Source organism: Pogoniulus pusillus, chromosome 13, assembly GCF_015220805.1.
Source record: "Pogoniulus pusillus isolate bPogPus1 chromosome 13, bPogPus1.pri, whole genome shotgun sequence".
Classification (NCBI taxonomy): domain Eukaryota; kingdom Metazoa; phylum Chordata; class Aves; order Piciformes; family Lybiidae; genus Pogoniulus; species Pogoniulus pusillus.
Genome location: NC_087276.1, coordinates 30,430,585 through 30,449,656, shown reverse-complemented (window position 1 = coordinate 30,449,656; position 19,072 = coordinate 30,430,585). Strand labels below are relative to the sequence as shown.

At 42.2% G+C, this 19,072-nt stretch overlaps 1 protein-coding gene across 1 annotated transcript; it reads left to right on the top strand.

Annotated features, from left to right (window-relative positions):
• The first annotated feature begins 19 nt into the window (after nt 1-19).
• On the top strand, nt 20-18,196 carry LOC135180931 (putative short-chain dehydrogenase/reductase family 42E member 2). The gene is made up of 13 exons (XM_064153808.1): nt 20-73; nt 3,832-4,008; nt 5,398-5,633; nt 7,671-7,766; nt 8,516-8,576; nt 10,595-10,713; nt 12,943-13,018; nt 13,186-13,268; nt 13,814-13,951; nt 15,644-15,709; nt 16,183-16,246; nt 17,176-17,249; nt 17,359-18,196. Exons 3-13 carry the CDS (start codon nt 5,403-5,405, stop codon nt 17,560-17,562), a joined length of 1,212 nt encoding a protein of 403 aa, XP_064009878.1. The 5' UTR covers nt 20-73; nt 3,832-4,008; nt 5,398-5,402; the 3' UTR covers nt 17,563-18,196.
• Nucleotides 18,197-19,072: the final 876 nt, after the last annotated feature.

Here is a 19,072-nt window from a genome sequence, read left to right as displayed (position 1 = left end):
AGGGATAAAAGCAGAGAGTTAACAGCTGAGGCTGCCCTCAACCTTCACTGCTTCAACCAGACTCTCCTAGATAGTGAGTATAAGAACTAGCAGTGCTCCTCTCCTAGTTGGCTCATCTACCATTTGCATCAAGAACCTATCATCAGTGCACTGAAGTGACCTCCTGGGCTGTGAAGGGAGGAGGCCTTCCAGCAAATATCTGGGTAGTTAAAATCCCCTCGGAGAGCCAGAGCCTGTCATTGTGAGGCTGCTATCAGCTGCCTGTAAAAGGCCTCATCAACTTTCTCATCCTGATCAGGTGACCCATAATGGACACCCACAACAGTATTACCCATGCTGGTCTGCCCCTTAATTCATACCCACAAACTTGCCCCTCTCCAACCCCTGGACAGAACTCAGTACATTCTAGTTGCTCTCTCATGGAAAGAGCAGCTCCACCACCTCCCCGTGTTGACCTGTCTTTCCTAAACAGGGCACAGCATCCATGTCCACACTCCAGTTGTGAGCTGTCCCACCATGGCTCTGTGGTTGCCACCAGCAACTGGAACAGGCAGCCTCTGATGTTACAGTCTGAACTTCAAGCCCCATAATACTTTACTTCAGCCAGCACTTTTCTTTTGAAGCTGGCATGAGGGCAGCACGGTGCTGAATATGAGCAGCAGATTCAACTCCACTCATGATGATACCTGTGTTTAGCATTTGAGTAGATGAGAAATTAATGTTCTTAAGTTCATAGAATCATAGGTTGGAAGGGACCTCAAAGACCATCCAGTTCTAATGTCCTGCCAGAGGCAGGGACACCTCCCACTAGAACAGATCAAGGCCTCATCTAACCTGGTACTGCACACTTCCAGGGGGGTTGTGGAGCACAGAATCGCCGCTCCACAACCTCCCTGGGCAACCTGTGCCAGTGTCTCACCACCCTCACTGGAAAGAACCCTTTCCTAACATCCAGTTTCCATCTCCCCTCTGCCAGTTCAAACCCATTCCTCCTCACCCTGTCATTACAAGACTTTGTCAAGAGTCCCTCCCCAGCCTTCCTGTAGGCCCCTTTAGATACTGGAAGGCCACTCCAAGGTCTCCTTGAAGAGTTTCCTTTCCCAAATCCAGATCCTGTTATTTCTGGTATTGAAGCAAAATTTTGAAGCACAGGAAGCTTTGAGACATCTAGAGGAGAGTTCCATTGTCTTCCTCTTCTCCATGAATGTTGTAAGACATTCTGGTACAAATGCTCTTCCTGGCATCTCTCACGAGGTGAACACTTCACCACTGCTACTTCTCTCAGCTCCCTGGTGTTTAGGACTCAATCCTCGTTACAAGGATGATTGGGTTTGTAGTCACAAAAAGCTGAAGTACCTTTAGTCAAAACTACTTACATCTTACTACAGATCTGCCCAGACATCCATGGGGTTGCAGAGGAGATCAGCAATTTGGTGTGCTGTCCAAACAAGTCTGGCCATTCTGAGTTCATGTGATCATGTCAGTACATGTGCCGCGGCATCTGGATGTGAACAGGGGCACAAGGAGGTGTTCAGAGACACAGTGAGCCTGAATATCTTTGCTCACTTAGGGCTTAGACATAGAATTTTTAAGAAGTTAAATGAAAAATATTTTTATGCTGCAGTTTTTCAGCAAAATCCTATCCTTAAGGAGAGAACTTTGTGTCTTAAGCTTTTGTGCTGCTCTGCCCTTGAGCACTGCAGAACATCCCATCCTACCTGTGACTCAGGCCAAACATCCGCCTGTCTTTGTAACTCAGATCTCTCTCTACCTCTGCATGCTTTGGTTTTGTCTCTTACTAAGGGCTCCTTCCTGCATAGCATCTCCCACACAATTCACACTCCTCATTCAGGTTCCTGTTACCTCACAGCTGGAGTATTGCTTCTGGACTGTGACCTGAAAATGCAGGCCTGTGAAGTTAATGGGACCTGCTGGATGAAAGAGACAAAGCGCCAGTCCCCACATATCTGTCTCCTAACACCTCCCTGTGGTCCAGTACTGCACTGGTGCCCACAGAATTTGCATGGGGATGAGTGTTCCTTTATACACTGGAAGCATGGAGTGTCTTATCTTTCTTATGCCTTGAGTCCTACTTGCTCTTACTCAATCCTGATTTACCCTTGGATATGTCAGCATGTGATTTGAAACCAGCTTGTGTAAGCTTCCCGATTCCTCTGTGAAACAGGACAGTCATCTTCAGCATTGCTTTACCATCTGGATGTGAGTTTGATAAGATAACAGTCCAGAAATGTGGACATTCTCTGTGTAAATAAATGGGCAAGCTCCTGACACCTTCCAGTTGTTTTTTTATGCAGTTTGAGCTGAATGGATTTAAGAGGAAAAGTAGATAAGGGCAATATAGACTTGCAAGTCATGGCCACAAGAAAGTCTAAGTCTGGCTTCTGTTTCAGAAAGACATAGCAGGAGGCAGTGAACAAAATATGGCCACCCCATTCATTGAAGATAGGAGACTAAGCACAACTGGAAAGGTTCAAAATACCAGTTCTCAAAGCTCATCTGAGCTCTCCTATTGGCTAAGGTGGAACCCAAAGCCAAGCTGAAATACTCTTTGCTGATTTTCACTGAGCAATGAAGAGACTGATGAACTACAACTAAGATGGGCCAGCTCCTGCCACCTGGGGAGGAATTCTGGGCTGGTTCAGGGACAAAAAAGCCATTTTCTTTCTTGGATTAAATTATAAAGGCCACCAGTGCTGTGGACAGCTCAGAACAGACAATTTGTTAATCCTCGGGTTTCTGATCTAAACTGAGTTTATCACTCGTCTGACAACCTGAGAGGTGCAGATTAACTCCAACAGATGAAAACCTTCTAGTTCTAATGCAGACTACATGGACTCAGATACATGAATGTTATGCTACAATGCCTTGGCCTAGGAGTCAGTCTGAGTTCTTGTCAGCACATGAACATTAAATTACATTACATTTGAATTGCAGAATCACCTATGAACTTGAGATGTTTCTAACATGCCAACATTTAAAATTGTAGTCATTTATATTTAGATTTGGGAGTGTTTCTTGAGCATCTTAACAACTGCTTTCAGACCTCGTTTTGGACACACCCAGTTAAAACTGTTGGCTTTGACTTCTCATTGTTGAATTTGCAAAAGCATATGTGACCTCTCAAAACCTTAGGATTCAAAAGCTTTTCTCATTATTAATTACTCTGATTATTAACTACTCATTTTGAATGCATTATTTAATAGTAAATAATCTCTTCCTGTTCTGTTGCATACCAGTTAGTTTGCTGCCTGTACTTCATTTGCATTGGGAGCCATCAAGCAACCCTCCTGCCAACGCTTAAGCCTCTTTGTAAACATCTGATTGGGTTGAGGATGAAGACAGAAAAGTCAGTTTGAAAGTGCTAAGTACCATTGTCAGGCAAGATTTTTGTTCCCTCTCTTCATTCAAATTTAGATTAAAAACTATAGGTAGAAGGGAAAGCTATTTCCACTATTTCCATCCACACTGAGATGTGTCCTACCAGAGTTTCATGCAACTCTGAGAGAGGTTTGCTTTTAAGTGTTACTGCTGATCATTTCTTTACTGTTTTTCTTTAGTAAAGAGCCATCTCCTCTCTATTTTTTTTAAGACAGTGTGAGATACTTCACTAACCTAGTAGAATTTATCCCCAGGGTGGTGGTACCAATAGTACATTTGTGCTGTCTAATATCTTAGCAGTACTTTTACCAGGTAGCAGTAAGATATGCAATCCTGTTCAGAAGGGTTTGTTGTGGAGAAAATACTGAATGCTTTCCTGAAAAGGAACGTAAATTATGTACAAATTAAGCCCTGCCCTTTTCTGGCTCCTAGCCCAGCCACTAGCTACAAAGGAGTAGGAACAGCTAAAGGACCTGAGCACACGTGAACATCTTTGTCTGAGTGTACCTGATGCCCTTGTGCTACTAACTGTCCAGCAAAGAGAAGCCTCACCACCTCACTTGGCCAGGAAGGACTGGGAGAATACCAACAGCCAGGATTCTACCAAGGGTATTTATACTTCTTTAGCTATAAATGTTTGAACTTTTGCTGGGAAGAAATTTCTGCATTTCTCAGAGTTGAAAGGGCAGTAGGGGAGCTGAGAGCAACTCCCTGCGTGCACTGCACGAGATGCAGAATGCATGAATAAATCAGAACAGCTCCTATGAACTCAGAGAAAGAAGAAAGCTGCTCCTTCTGGAAATAAGCATTTCCTTACAGGCAGCTCAAAATGTGCTGCTCATTTGATAACACTTCTCCAGTCCCATGGAGCAGATGCATCCCTTACTCTAGCAGTGCTTTGTAAGGAAGAGTTTTCTAGCCACGTTTTCAAGACTTTTTAATACAATCTCTGGCTCACTTCAGTTTTAAGGAGATTTTAATGACAAGTATCCAAATCCAGACAATGTTTTCAATATGGATTTTCAGCATTTCTTAGTAATAAGCTTGACCTTAGCTCTTACTGCAGTATATAAAAAGATGGTTTCTCACAGAAGTGATTTTCTGTGGCTTAAAGCCTTATCTAGAGATGCAGATCTCAGTCTCCTTGATTGAGCAGGAAAACATACTTGGGTTAGTTTGATGATGCTAGCTCTAGTTTAATTTTTGTTTAGAAATGTGGAAAGTTTTTCATTTTGCTAATACCTGGATAGTTTTTGACATAAGGAGCTTGTGTTTGCCACTGTTACCTCACTCAGGTCACTGAATTTAGTGAGCTGAGAAGCTGTGTGACAGCACAGAGAGCCTGGTGCTGATCTCCCTGTGTCTGAAATCCAAAAAGCAACATAACAAATGAAAAATGAAACAATGGTGGAAATATTCTCTGACTTTGTGTACCATGGGCTGCACCTTCTGTTGCTTTTCTAGTTTAGGGTTTGGGTTTTTTTTGTCACTCTGAAGGTGATGCAGCTGCCAGTTAGCAGTCATGCCCAGTTTCTGCAGAGTCTCTGCTGAACCCTGGTGTAAATGACTGAGCAAACCACGGCTGATTACCTGTGCCCAGCTGGTGGAAGTTGATGTACTGTCATGTGAGGTCAGGTTACTATGGGGATCCACTTCAGCTATGAGAAAACCATAATAATCTGCAGGAAATGGGCCTCTATTCTTACATTAGACCCACAAGCACCCAGTTTGGATCCCACTTCACAATGACTTGTGAGTATGAGGAAATGAGTAAATATTAGAATACAAAAATATTCAGGCTCATTACTCACTGTACATAAAAACCTCATGAGCAAAACGATTGAGTTTATGCATTTTAAAGATGTTAAGATCATATTAAACTTGGGTATAAATAAAAATGGCATAGTCACAAAAGGAGCAGTGGGAGGTGGAAGTTGCTGAAGTGACCCAGGTCTCACAGGATTAGGCAGGAATTTTCAAGATATTTCTATCCTGCAGTCGTAATGCAAGAAGGATCCACAGAAGAGCTCCACAGCAGCCAACCATGTGAAGGCAAACAAAAAGAGCATACTGGACCACTGGTTAACAGAAGCAGAAAGGCACTGGTGACAGGAGGTGGAGGCTACCTGGGATACAATCTGGGATGTGCTCTTGTTCGCTCAGGAATCGCTGTTGTTCTCTTTGACATACGGAAACCTAAAGGGGAAATTCCAAGTGGAGCAGAGTTTTTCAAGGTATGTTGAAATGCCATCTTTAACACCTGTGACATACAAACTGTGAGTGTGGTGAGACAGGCAGGGCTTGACTGTCTACTGTCCTGTCCAGTACAAGGCAGAAGTGCCATCAGATGAAATGAGGAGTCAGTTTGGTACAAAAGGAAGTCATTCTTGTATGCACTGGGTTAAAGGCATAAACAAAGCCTTGCCAAAAACTTAGTGCCATTGAAGGTAGATCAGAAAAATTAGGCTAAAGAAATCTTCTGAATGAAAATATCTGGAGACTGGAAGAGTATTCTGGAAGGAAGTGTCAGGTATACTTGTCCTATGCTTGCTTTTTGTAGGGCACTCATTTGTGTGCATTGATTCATTTTGATTCTTAACAATTCAAGGCATTTATTATGTCTGCCAAAGAGAGGGAATGAAAGAGATCTCAGATATTTGACAGCTCACAGCATTTAGTGCAGGACAGCACCCTTCTCTAATCGTTGAGGTGAGGAGCACCAACTGCTCAGAGCTGCTTCCACCCACTCGTGTTTGGGGATCTGGGTGCACACTAGCACCTTGTGCACACTCCAGCCATCTGGCACAAGTTCTAGCTAGACACAGGGTGTCATCCAGCTGATCTTGTCTGAGCAGCTGGCATAAGAACCCTGACACCATCGTGAGAACTATGAAGTTGATGGCAAAGCTGAAAGTGATCACAGGATCTTTGTCCCAGGGATTATCGAGGTGATGCCACTTTTCCTCCTGGCTACATCACCAGGTGGGATAGGGGGTAAGGAAGTCAAAGTGGAATGCAAGGCACTGCTTGGCATGGCTATGCAGTGGGCAGAATACCAGGCTAAGCAGATCTTTTGTTTGACCTGGGCTGGTTGTTCTTAAGTTCAGATTCATAAGCAGCTTTTAGAGAATATAGAAGAGAGAGAAAGTTTTACTGAGGAACCATTCAAAAACCATAAGCTTGATTTGTTAATGATATAAATCCACATAATTTGATTTAAGCTGATGGATGATGGCAATTTACATTTTCTAAGGGAGACCTGAGTTCTAACAAATGGTCTTCTGAGAACAAAGGGGGGTTATAATTCAGTTTAGAAAGAGTAAGTATTAAAAAGTATTGGCCAGTTACCTAGAAAAGGAAATTACAGACTCCTCATAAATGAAGTCATAAATCACTTCAGAGATCTGAGCCCTGATCAGTGATTTGCTGATACTGTTTCTACTTGATTGAAGGTAGGAAGTGGAAGTCAGATGGGTCTGTGAATTACTTTGGCAACCTCAGAAGAAAAAAAAACTATATTACTGCCAGATATTTCTTTTGTGGTTGTTCTACTGAGTCCATTGCAGTAAGTTAAGCAATACCTAATATTTTGAAATGTAATGCTGGAAAGAAAGATGTTAATGTTTGTCTTGGTATCTGTATGCATATAGAGTATCAGTTCTGTAGTATTACATTCTAATGTTCTCAGCAGAGCACTTGATACTAGATAGGGTTTGTTTGTGTGTTTAATGCAGGGTAGTGCATTTCCTGTCGTGCAATTACAATACATTGCTGCGTGTTGATATCCCATCCAGTGTACACTCACTGGCTTTAATCTTGTACAAAACTGCAACTAAATTTATCATGGAGTGTGCATAAAGCAAAGCTTAGATGGGCAAAGAGACGTTTGTCTGCTTTGCACGTGTTGGATCTTCACCTGCTAAGCAAAGGGCCCTTCCTGCTCTGATTTATTGTCCTTGGGGCCTGATTCTCCAGCCCTCAAGCAGGAGCTGCTCCCATTCAAGTCAAACAAGTTTCTCCAGCCTGCAGGCTGCAGGACTAAGTGTGAAAATACGCATTATAATTGAAGACAACAAGAGTCAGATTTGTTTTGCAATAAAATACTGGCAGAATTCTTACTCACAGGTTGTTCTCCATGCTCATAATGTTTTAATGACAGATAAGTGTTGTAAAAATTTGACCATTACTATAGATTTTCCTTAATAAGCATAGTTAATTGTAATTCTTTAGAGCTCCACCAGCCTCAAATCCATTCTTTTCTCCTTTCACAGGGTGATGTGAGGGATTACGACGCAGTGTTCAAAGCCTGTGAAGGAGTTGACTGTGTTTTCCATGTGGCTGCATGTGGAATGTCAGGATTAGAACAAGCAAGTACAGTTCTTCCTAACGTCTCCTGCTGTTATTTTTGTGAAAGCAGAGCTTTGCCCACACGTAGCAAACAACAGATTTATATGATAGCTATGTCAGAAGTTAGTTGTGAAAGTCAGGTCACACTGGCAACAAGGGAGGTATTCCTTCAATAATAAAGCAGGAAACTAATGTGTTACACAAAATACTCTAGACAAATGAGATCATAGATTTAAGAGCTTAGATAAGAAAGCAAATCCTTCTTCCCTGAAGAATTGTGACAATATTGCTCAAGAAGCTAATGTCTGTGGATTTTCTTCTTGTGAACACATAAGTCGTGAAGAAACAGACCAGCAGCTCGATATAGTTACGGTGAATAACATTGATGGTCAGAGAAGATGCTATCAAAACAGTCATGAAACTACTAATTTAATTCCAGGAACCAGGCAGATCACCACTTGAGCAAGAACTTGTGAAAACTTTAAGGCAGCATAATCCCAGTCAATAATTCCTCTTCCTAGATCATGGATTGTTTAGGATGTGACACAAAAATGAAGCACTGTAATTACTTTTCAGATGCATTTTATTAGCTTTCATTTCCCAACTTTATTCACACACTGCTAGAAATCACTGTATGTCAGAAGAGCAGAGCCCTGCAACACCTGCCTCCCCAAAAGGTCACAGCTGGTTTACATCTGGCAGTTTTATCAATGTGATTGTGAATGTGACTTGCTTGATTAATGAGATACTGTGCAAACTCTATTTCTAGCTTCAAAAGAAAGATCAGATTGAATCCATAAATGTTGGAGGCACGAAAATAATAATTGATGGTATGTATTGGGATTTTCTTTCTTCACATCTGAGACAAACATGAATTAAAAGCTCTTCTAATTGGATGATTCCTGTGTTGATAGTAAAATTAGGCTCTTCTCTCACCCCTTGCAGAGTAGGGTATAAAGCTAGAGGTGCAGGTCCTCTAGCAGATTTGCCACTGGATTGTATTTGGGATAGGTTTTCAACCTGGGCTTCATCCTTTGGCAGACCAACTCAAACTCTTCTCCATGTACTGCTTATTTTCCCCCTGTTACTGCATGTAACTTATTGTTCAGTTTGTTGTGTTGTAAACACTTGGTAACAGGAGCCATAAGTGTGTTAAGTTTTCTCTCCTTTCTGATCATCTAACTGTGACTCCAGTTTATTCTATACTTATTTTTAACTACTGCATCTGGAAAATGTTAGTTGATTCTTTTCTATATATTCAGAATAGACAATTTTCTCTCTTTCTGATCATCTAACTGTGACACCAATTTATTATATACTTGTTTTTAACTACTGGAAAATGTTAGTTGATTCTTTTCTGTATATTCAGTTCCAGAAGGAACATTTCAAAGTGTAAATACCAAAGCTGCTTCATCTTTGCTTTTTGCTCAAAAAATAAATGCCCCAAAAAAACCTTTAAAGAAGCAAAGGGGCAAAAGCAGGTTTTATTTAGAGTCATTTTTCTTGCTGCCTGTGGATTATTAATGGCAAAAAAACCAAGCAGAAATAATTATAGTGAAACAGTAGGGGAAGTTGCCACATATTCTCTCCTTTTTGCTCCAACCTCTCAGCCCACAGGAATATCCCATGTCACATCTCCATAGGCTCCCAACAAAGCAAGAATCTGGGAGGAGCATGAACCTGTTAATCTACATTTTTCATAATAGATTTTAGTCTTGCCTTTTGTTCCAATTATTTAGAACACAGTCATGACATTCATTGTTTTCCAAATGAGCCAACTGGACTGTAGATTCTACACATTCCTGACTTTGAGTATTAATTCACTGAAACTTTAGGAGCATTGTTAAATCTAAAGAAAATTTATGTTATTCAAGTTTGCAGTGACATATACGCAGCAGAATTTAGACTTAATGTCTTCATGCCTGACTGGAATCCATAATTAAGACTTTGTTTTGTAACTACTACTAATTTCATTTGTATTTGAGCTACTGATTATAGACTCACAGCCTGTGTTTTCTGCTAGCATGCCATTTGTCACATGAAAGCCTGAGACAAGCACTGTTTTGTCACACACTGGAGAGACCTGGTACATCTTCAGATGCCTTCCAAGAAACTGCCTAGTGCTCACTGCTGAAATAGGCAAAACCTTAGGGCTGCCTTCCAATACCCAAAGGGATCCTACAGGAAGGCTGCAGAGGGACTTTTCATGAGAGTGACTAGGGACAGCACAAGGAGGAATGAGGCAGAGCAGGGTTAGACTGAATCTGAGGAAGTGGCTTTTCAATATGAGGGTGGTGAGACTCTGGAATAAGCTACCCAGTGAGGTTGTGAATGCCTGCTCCTTGGGACTGTTCAAGGCTGGATGTTAGGAAGAAGTTCTTCACAGAGAGAGTGATTTCCCATTGGAATGGGCTGCCCAGGGAGGTGGTGGAGGCACCATCCCTGGAAGTGTTCAGGAAAAGACTGGATAAGGCACTTAGTGCCATGATCTAGTTGACTGGATAGGGCTGGGTGCTAGGTTGGACTGGATGATCTTGGAGGTCTCTTCCAACCTCGTTGATTCGATGATTCTATGATGCATTGAGAATCAGAATCTAGTAGAGAGGCATCAGTGCCCATGGCAGGGAGGTTGGAGTAGATCATCTCTAAGGTCCCTTCAATGATTCTATGAATGGTGGTCCACAGAGAGGCTGCTCTCTACAGAATGAAGCAGGGAGTTCTGAGTTCATGTTACATTTAAAAGATTGGTTCTGCTCTAAAGGTAATGTTTGGTTACAAAAGAAGAAGCTGCTCACGTGTTGTTCCTCACTCTTTGTTTTAAAATTATTTATGTTGCACACCCTTTCAGTCTGCAAACAAAGGAATATCCCTAGGCTGATCTATACCAGCACAGTGAATGTGGTATTTGGAGGGAATCCTATTGAAGAAGGAGATGAAGAAACTGTGCCATATTTTCCACTGGAAAAGGTACTTGATTTGTGTGGTGACATGGCATTTACTGTGCTCTAAAGAACAGCTTCTGTGAGGGCTGTTCTGAGTGCAGAAGCTGTTTTACTACAGATCACATCAAATTCCATTAAGTGACTTTTAATTAAGAAAAAATTACCCCTGATCAGTGAGTAATTGCTCAAACCATAGTGGCTTGTATCTGCTCTATCTAGAGACCTAATAGTGACTGAAAAAAGTGGAATGTGGCACTTAACAAGGGTACTATAAAAGGGCTTTCAGGGGACCCATCTGCTGTGTGAATACTGAATATTGTGGCCCCTGTGAGCCTTGGCATTGAAGGATATTGTTAAACACCAGATTCTACATCTTTATCATACACACCTTTTCTTCCTTTAATTTCTCAGAGCTTGTTTTTGTTCCTGCAGGCCAGGAGTAGTTACAGTCACCTCAAGGCTGCTCTAAGACATTCTTTCTCTCTTTCTTTCTCTCTCTCTTTCTTTCTCTCTCCCTTCCTTCCTTTCTCTTTCTTCCTTTCCTTTTCTCTTTCTTTCTTTCTCCTTCTTTCCTTCTTTCTTTCTTTCTTTCTTTCTTTCTTTCTTTCTTTCTTTCTTTCTTTCTTTCTTTCTTTCTTTCTTTCTTTCTTTCTTTCTTTCTTTCTTTCTTTCTTTCTTTCTTTCTTTCTTTCTTTCCTTCTTTCCTTCCTTCTTTCCTTCCTTCTTTCTTTCTTTCTTTCTTTCCTTCCTTCTTTCCTTCCTTCTTTCCTTCCTTCTTTCCTTCCTTCTTTCCTTCCTTCTTTCCTTCCTTCTTTCCTTCCTTCTTTCCTTCCTTCTTTCCTTCCTTCTTTCCTTCCTTCTTTCCTGTGATCACTTAGGAAATATTTTCTAGTTAAAATCTGAATCTCAGAGCTTTCAGACCACTCTTCCCATTTGGCCTTTCCTGCTCCCAGCACACTGCCTGCAGTTAAAAGCTGTCATTTTTAAACGTATATCCTGTGTCCAGGATACTCTGGCTGCTACTCTGCTGGTGCCTCCCGAGATACTGAGCTAGAGCTGTCACTTCTGCACAGCCTGCACAGTCCCTCAGACTTGTGAGAAAGCATTTAAGCAATTTACAATCAGTTTGCTATGTCTGAGCCCTAACCATATGTGTTGTCTAACGGTTATCATGCAGTGGGAAGCAGCAGAGGTAGAGGTGGCATGAAGAGAGGTGGATGAAACCACCTGAGAGCATAAAAGCTTTCCATGGTGGGATTTTTAGGTGTCTTTTTAAATGTAAAGGCTGGCAGTACAAAATCCAGCAGATACATAAATAGCCTTGTGTGGATGAGTAATCACTAAACCAGCCTGTGGTGACTGTATGCAGAGTTCTGTGGTTTAAACACCTGAGTGCAATGATTAAAGTTAGTACTCGGGGAGGTGGTGGAGTCGTCATCCCTGGAGGTGTTGAAGCAAAGCCTGGATGGGGCACTTAGTGCCATGGTCTGGTTGATTGGATAGGGCTGGGTGATAAGTTGGACTGCCTGAGCCTGGAGGTCTCTTCCAACCTGGTTGATTCTATTCCTATTCTACTCTATTCTAAAAGATGCATCTAGGAGAGCACTCATTATTTATCACTTTTCAAAACAGCTTCAGTAAAAAAGTGAAACATTTTTAGGGAAGTCTGAAATTTTCAATTTCATATTTAACCTATTGCTTTAAAAATCTTTTTCCAATTCAAAGTGGATGTTTTTTCAAAACAAAAATCTGAGCCACCAGAACATTTGGTTTGATATTGGGGGTTTTGTGTGTGTGTGTGCATCCAACACAACAAATGAGTTAGGTAAATACTGGTGGACTTAAATTCACCCTGAAGCTAGACTTGTGCAATTAAAATGTAAACCTGATTTATAGATGTCTATAATATGTCTTTGCCATAGTATATATGTTCTATATATGTGCATCCAGCACAACAAGTGAGTTAAGTAAATACTGGTGGACTTAAATTCACTCTGAAGCTAGACTTGTGCAATTAAAATGTAAACCTGATCTATAGATGTGTATAATATGTAAGTCTTTGCCATAAAGGAAGTATATATGTGCTAGATCTTGTCATTGTTAGATGGTTAGTATATATCTTGTCGTGTTTGGTTTTACTCATCTGATGTCTACAAGCTGGCTAGATTGAAATGTAATCAGATGTAAACAGTAACTCTGCCTTTACAAGTGCAATACTGAGATGAAAATGATCATATTCTGCCTTTCTTTATAGCAATTTAATCATTATTCTAGAACAAAGGCAATTGCAGACCGAATGATTCTTGCTGCTAATGGAACTTTGCTCAAAGGTACATGCAAAACTTTTGGGGTTTTCCTACTGTTAGTGGTGCTAATGGGTATCCTCTTCTCAGGTTACTCATTTCCCAATAAATAGTATATTTAAAATGAACTGAATTGAAGTTAACAATGTTGGTATCAATGCTGTCTGGAAATTACATCTTCTTCTCTCTCCAAGGAGGGGATAAGCTCCACACTTGTGTGCTTCGTCCACCAGGCATATACGGACCAGAAGAGCAGCGGCACCTGCCACGAGTAGCAGTATGTGTTATGTAGTCAGCTCTGGAGGACACTACAAGTAGTTGTAAGGGCATAACACAAGTGGAAGTATCATAATTACAGTTGTTAACAATTCCTCTGGGAAGACTTTTGTGACAGCTTGGTGACAGGGCACGGGATGCAAGACAACAATTAGCCTGAGCACTGCAGAAATGGCAGGGATCGAGCCACACTTTTACAGATTCACAGATTGCATCAAGTTGGAAGGGACTCTTCAAAGGTCATCTTGTCCAACCCTCTCCCAGTGAGCAGGGGCAAAGGCAAAAATGCAAGGCTGAAATGCCATGGCAATGGAAATGTCTTTTAAATGCACACTTAGTTTCATCCAGACACTGTAATGTCGCTGTGTTTTACCACTGCATATCAGCGCAACAGCCCTGCCTTTATGAAACCACCAAGCAGTTGTGTGCTCTTGTAATTATACACAAACACAGCAAACTCTAAGTGTTCATCTTAGCCAAAAATGAGTACATCACTCTGCATCAGAAAGGGGAAATGTAGCTATTTGACATTTTCTGTTTCTCCAGGTAAATATCCAGCGGAGGCTCTTTAACTTCAAGTTTGGCAATCACAAAGTTCAGATGAACTGGGTTCACATAGGAAATCTGGTGCAAGCTCACTTGCTAGCTGCTGAGGCTCTCACCTCTGAGAAGGGTTATGTAGCTGTAAGTAAACAATATGAACAATGTGTGCCAATAGCTTTAGCTCTCAAATAGGTTTAATTTTAGGTGTTTTGAGATCAAAGATTCTCCAGGAGGTCGTGTGCTAACTTCTCCAAAATGGTGTGTAGCTCCACAAGCACATGGACAGTGCAAATGCAAACACATCCTGCTGCTGTATTAGTGCTTTAATGCTGTTTTTTTCTCTTTTGAAAATACAGTATTTCCTGTTTGACTGAGGGGAATACTGTTTTAGTCTCCATACCCAATTGATACATTCACCATCATACAAATCTATGTATTCTGTTATTGTTTCGGAAATAGATTCTGATTCTAAATGCCACAAATTGAGAACAACCATTCTGAGGCATTCCTGAGTTTCATTTTCAGGATTGAAAAATCCTAGAAGAGATCTACAAAATTAATGTGCAGCTTAAGCAGGTTTTTCCTTTTCTTCTACTGATCCTAATCTCAACAACAGCCTGAGGACTGTGAAGCATTACAGAACTGACAGTGTGGTTCCAGCTGCTGCCTTCACAGTTCCTGAAGGCTTCAGCTTCATTTATATTGGTAGGAACATACAGACCACAAATGCAGATAGAGCTGAACATGCCTTTCTGTGCAGTCAGGTGGTTATGTGCTTGGAAGCTACGAGGCTGTTTTAGAATGATGGAATGCCCAGACTCCCAGGGTCTGAGTGGTTGCTCAGGTGTTCAAAGTGCTCCACAGTTGGACAGACTCCTCACCCAGAGCATCAAGTATTGTCTGCACGTTAAAAGGCTGAAAAGAGGCAGCCTGGGAAGCCAAAAGTGTATTTAGGCACTGTGACGTGTCCCATAGAATGCATGTACTGAGTTTGCTTTAATCAGAAAATTAGCCAGAGTTGGAACTTCATCTCAGAATCCTGTGTTTGTTAAATGCCATCAATGCTGCCACTTCTGTTGAACTCAGAAAGTTAATTTCTGTCCCGTGCACATTGTGCCCATGCCCTTAATGCCCAAACAGCTGGATTACTACAGAGTGAACTCAAAGTCTGATCTACCTTGGAATACATACCTTATGAGGAGAGGCTGAGGGACCTGGGGCTGTTTAGTCTGAAGAAGAGGAGATTGAGAGGGGATTTAATCAATGTTCATCAATATCTGAGGGCTGGGGGTCAGGAGCGGGGGACAGGCTCTGCTCACTGCTCCCTGGGATAGGGCAAGCAGCAATGGATGGAAGCTGCAGCACAGGAGGTTCCAGCTCAATACAGGGAGGAACTTCTTGACTGTAAGGGTCCCAGAGCACTGGCACAGGCTGCCCAGAGAGGCTTTGGAGTCTCCTTCTGTGGAGCCTTTCAGGGCCTGTCTGGATGTGTTCCTGTGTGCCCTGAGCTACACTGTATGGTCCTGCGATGGCAGGGGTCGGGCTCGCTGATCTCTTTGGGTCCCTTCCAGCTCCTGGCATCCTGTGAGCTGTGATTACACCACAGCCAACCATGGTTATCTCTACTACCACCACGTGGTCGTTAGCTTGAGGAACGTTTGAGGTCACAGTGGAGTCCAGCGAAGGTTTGCTGAGCTGATTTATGTGCGTTCCCTGGAAGCCTGCTGGTGTCTTACTGACAAAATGCAGACAGATGAGTAGGTGTGAGAGAGAAAGCAAATGCCATGCCGTGTACAGTCTCATCCTAATTGTTCCTCTCTGCTGCTTGCACAGAGCGGGCAGGCGTACTACATCCACGACGGCGAGAACGTCATCTTCTCCGAGTGGATAGTCCCTCTGGTGCGTAGTGCTCCTGCAGCTACCTGTGGCGCACTCTAGGGGCCCCAGGCACAGCCTTATCTAAATGGAATTCGGTGCATGTTGATTACTGAATTATTTAACACTGAAGGCACTCCTGTTCTCCCTGCATATCCTAACGTTCCAGTGGCTTTAAAGGACGATCTGGATATGTGCAACTGGAATTTGGCCCTTACTGTTGTGAGAGAATTTAGCTGGGATGTATAAAAGCAGCTGCAACACAGCAGCATTTCTGTACAACGAGCTTACAGTGCATGAGAAGTTGTACTATTAGCATCTGCTAACCTTTATTGACCATTGTTTATGTCTTTGTTCTGCCATCAAGTGCACTATTAAAGAAAGACCATTTAGAATCATATCTTAAAAGCTTAAAAAGAGGCAACATTTCCCCCCTGCCATTTCATAGCCATTGACACCAAATATTCTGTTATTCTTTCCTTTTATCCCACTTCTAGTTTGAAAAATTAGGCTACAGGAAACCCTGGATCCATATTCCTGTTCTCCTGGTTCATATAGCAGGTAAAAATAATAAAATACATACTTAATCATTGTGTACTAATAGTTTATTTTATTGCTCCTATAAAGCTGTATTATTATTGTTTTATGTAACACAGGGGCTCAACCTGTAGGAGTTGCATAACTTCAAATTGTTCTAATTAATATTAATGTGAAGGGCAAGTGTGAGAAGGACAGAGCCAGGCTCTGATCAGTGATATCCAGTGATAGGGCAAGGGGTGCAAGACGGAGCAGAGGAGGTTCCACGTGAACATGAGGAAAGACTTTTTCACTGTGAGGATGACAGAGCCTTGGAGCAGGCTGCCCAGAGAGGTTGTGGAGTCTCCTTCTCTGGAGACATTCAGAACCCACCTGGATGCATTCCTGTGTGACCTACTCTAGGTGACTGTGCTCTGGCAAAGGGGGTTGGACTGGGTGATATTTTGAGGTCCCTTCCAACCTTTAACATTCTGTGATTCTGTCATGTGTATTAATAATGGCTTATGCCATTTGGCATTAATGACACCAGACAAAAGCTGTTAATAAACTGAGTCCATCAGATGCTTTATAAATTAAACATTGCCTTCTGCCACCTAAAGAGCATCCTCTGGTATCAGTAGGAATTACAGGATGTGCAATGTCAGCATTATCTCAGTTTATTGTTATGCATCAAAGCTGGAGGTGGGTAGATTCAGACTGGCCGTGAGGAGGAAGTTCTTCACCATGAGAGTGGTGAGAGCCTGGAATGGGTTGCCCAGGGAGGTGGTTGAGGCCCCATCCCTGGAGGTGTTTAAGGCCAGGCTGGATGAGGCTGTGGCCAGCCTGACCTAGGGGAGGGTGTCCCTGTCGATGGCAGGGGGGTTGGAACTGGCTGATCCTTGTGGTACCTTCCAACCCTGACTGATTCTATGATTCTGTGATCTGTCTCATTAAGTAACTTTTCTGTTTCACAGCTACTGTGATGGAATATCTGCACCTGATACTAAGGCCAGTTTTTAGCTTTACACCTTTCTTGACAAGGAATGAGGTAAATACATACATATATATATATATTTAGTATATATATTTTTTTTCCATCCAAGTTCTAGAAAATCAGTTATTAAGGTCACTTCTGTAACTGTCCTTTTGGATTTCAGGTGTGGAATATTACTGTAACTCACACTTTCCGAATAGACAAGGCAAGAAACCAGCTTGGTTACAACCCAAAGAAATTCTCCTTTGCTGATTCTGTGGATCATTACCTGAAAACAAGACCTGCTTGCCAAGAAGATCACACACTCCTCAAAGTGATCTTGGCCTTTGGCATTTTGTTAAGTTTGATCATTCTTTCTTTCTTCTAAAACAACTAGCCACCTGTTTGAGGAAACATCATTTTGTTCTGGAGTGTTAATGATCTGGTCGTAGTACATTCCTCAGAAGTGGGACTTTTCCATCATGATGAGGATATCTTTGTGGTCTCATTAAAAGCAACCAAAAAAGCCCCACAAGACTGAAAACACAGGACACATCAGGAAGTTTTCCCAACGGGCAATGCAGTGTCACAAGATCTGAAGAGTTCACTGCCAATGGATGCAGGACTAGTTTCAATGGCTCTTCTTTCATGGATTGCTTCCTGCTGAGAATTATTGTCTTAAAATGATCATTCAGGAGGGTAAGAAATTGGAAGAAGAGGAACCATTTTAGGACTGTAGAGCTGTAACAGCTCCAGTAGCTCCAGTGAAGAAAAAGCTGACTCAGCAATTCCTCTGATGAAGCCACTGTGTGTCAGGATGAGGAATTATGAAGATCAGTGAAACAGCACCAAAGATATGAAACATAAATATGAGTAACAGGTGGTGAGAGAACTGGACATTATCTCTCTGTAAAATACTGTTATCTTCACAAGCTCTGTAAAGATGTAATTAATAAGGTTAAGTGTGTTTGTAAAGTAAATACTATTCTTTCCATGCAATAATAAACAGTAACTGAACCAAACAGTGTTGTTAAGCAGCCAAGGGGATGGGGAAGGGAGGGCACACAAGACCTGGGAGTTCGGCAAGCTGTTTCTGTCACTTTGGCTTGTAAACTGAGGCAAATCCATAACCCTGTAGCAGGCACAGGCACACTGTTTGTCCAGAGAGCTGCCATTTCAGGGGCAGCAGCCACTAAGACCCAAGTGAGGACCCAACCTTTCTCTTCTCCCCTTCAGAAGACTCACATATCTTAGCTGCTTCTTCGGCACATGTGTATTACACATACGTGTGCCACATGTAGCCCAGGTGGGCTTTCGTAAAGCTACCTGTCACAAGGGTTTTCTTAGGGAATCAGAATCATAGAATCAACTAGGTTGGAAGAGACCCCCAAGCTCATCCAGTCCAACCTATCCCCCAGCCCTATCCAGTCAACTAAACCATGGCACCAAGTGCCTCATCCCTCTCTTGCACCTCACGTGGATGAGGAGGAGAGCTGGACTGGCCGGGCTGGGTGACAGAAAAGAGCGATGGAAAAGCTCTGCCTCCTGATTATCTCTAATGTGCCCTTATCTTTTCTCTCTGTTACATTTTACAGGGTCTTTGAGACCAGACTCTTACTGCATTCTTAAATGTGCAGGCTACACAGGAGAGCTACCCCTACAAGGCAAAACATTAGAGGACAACATGCAGCAGTAGGAAAATGTGTGAGCAACCACTGCTACCGCAGCTTACGTGAGCAAAGATTTGTTTCGCTCTGTTTTTCTTTTCCTCTACACAAACAGCTCTGGATTTGCATTTGCAAATTCTCCTTTGTCCATACCAGCTGAGCTCATGCTGTGCATCTTCCCTTCACAGGGGCACTGCTCAGCCCTCTCTCCTATTCCTGACTACCTGTGTT

Coding starts and splice junctions, on each gene's coding strand:
- LOC135180931 (XM_064153808.1), top strand. CDS start 5,403: ATGCAAGAAGGATCCACAGAAGAGCTCCACAGCAGCCAACCATGTGAA. Junction 5,634..7,670: donor GTGGAGCAGAGTTTTTCAAG/GTATGTTGAAAT, acceptor CTCCTTTCACAG/GGTGATGTGAGGGATTACGA. Junction 13,269..13,813: donor GGCACCTGCCACGAGTAGCA/GTATGTGTTATG, acceptor CTGTTTCTCCAG/GTAAATATCCAGCGGAGGCT.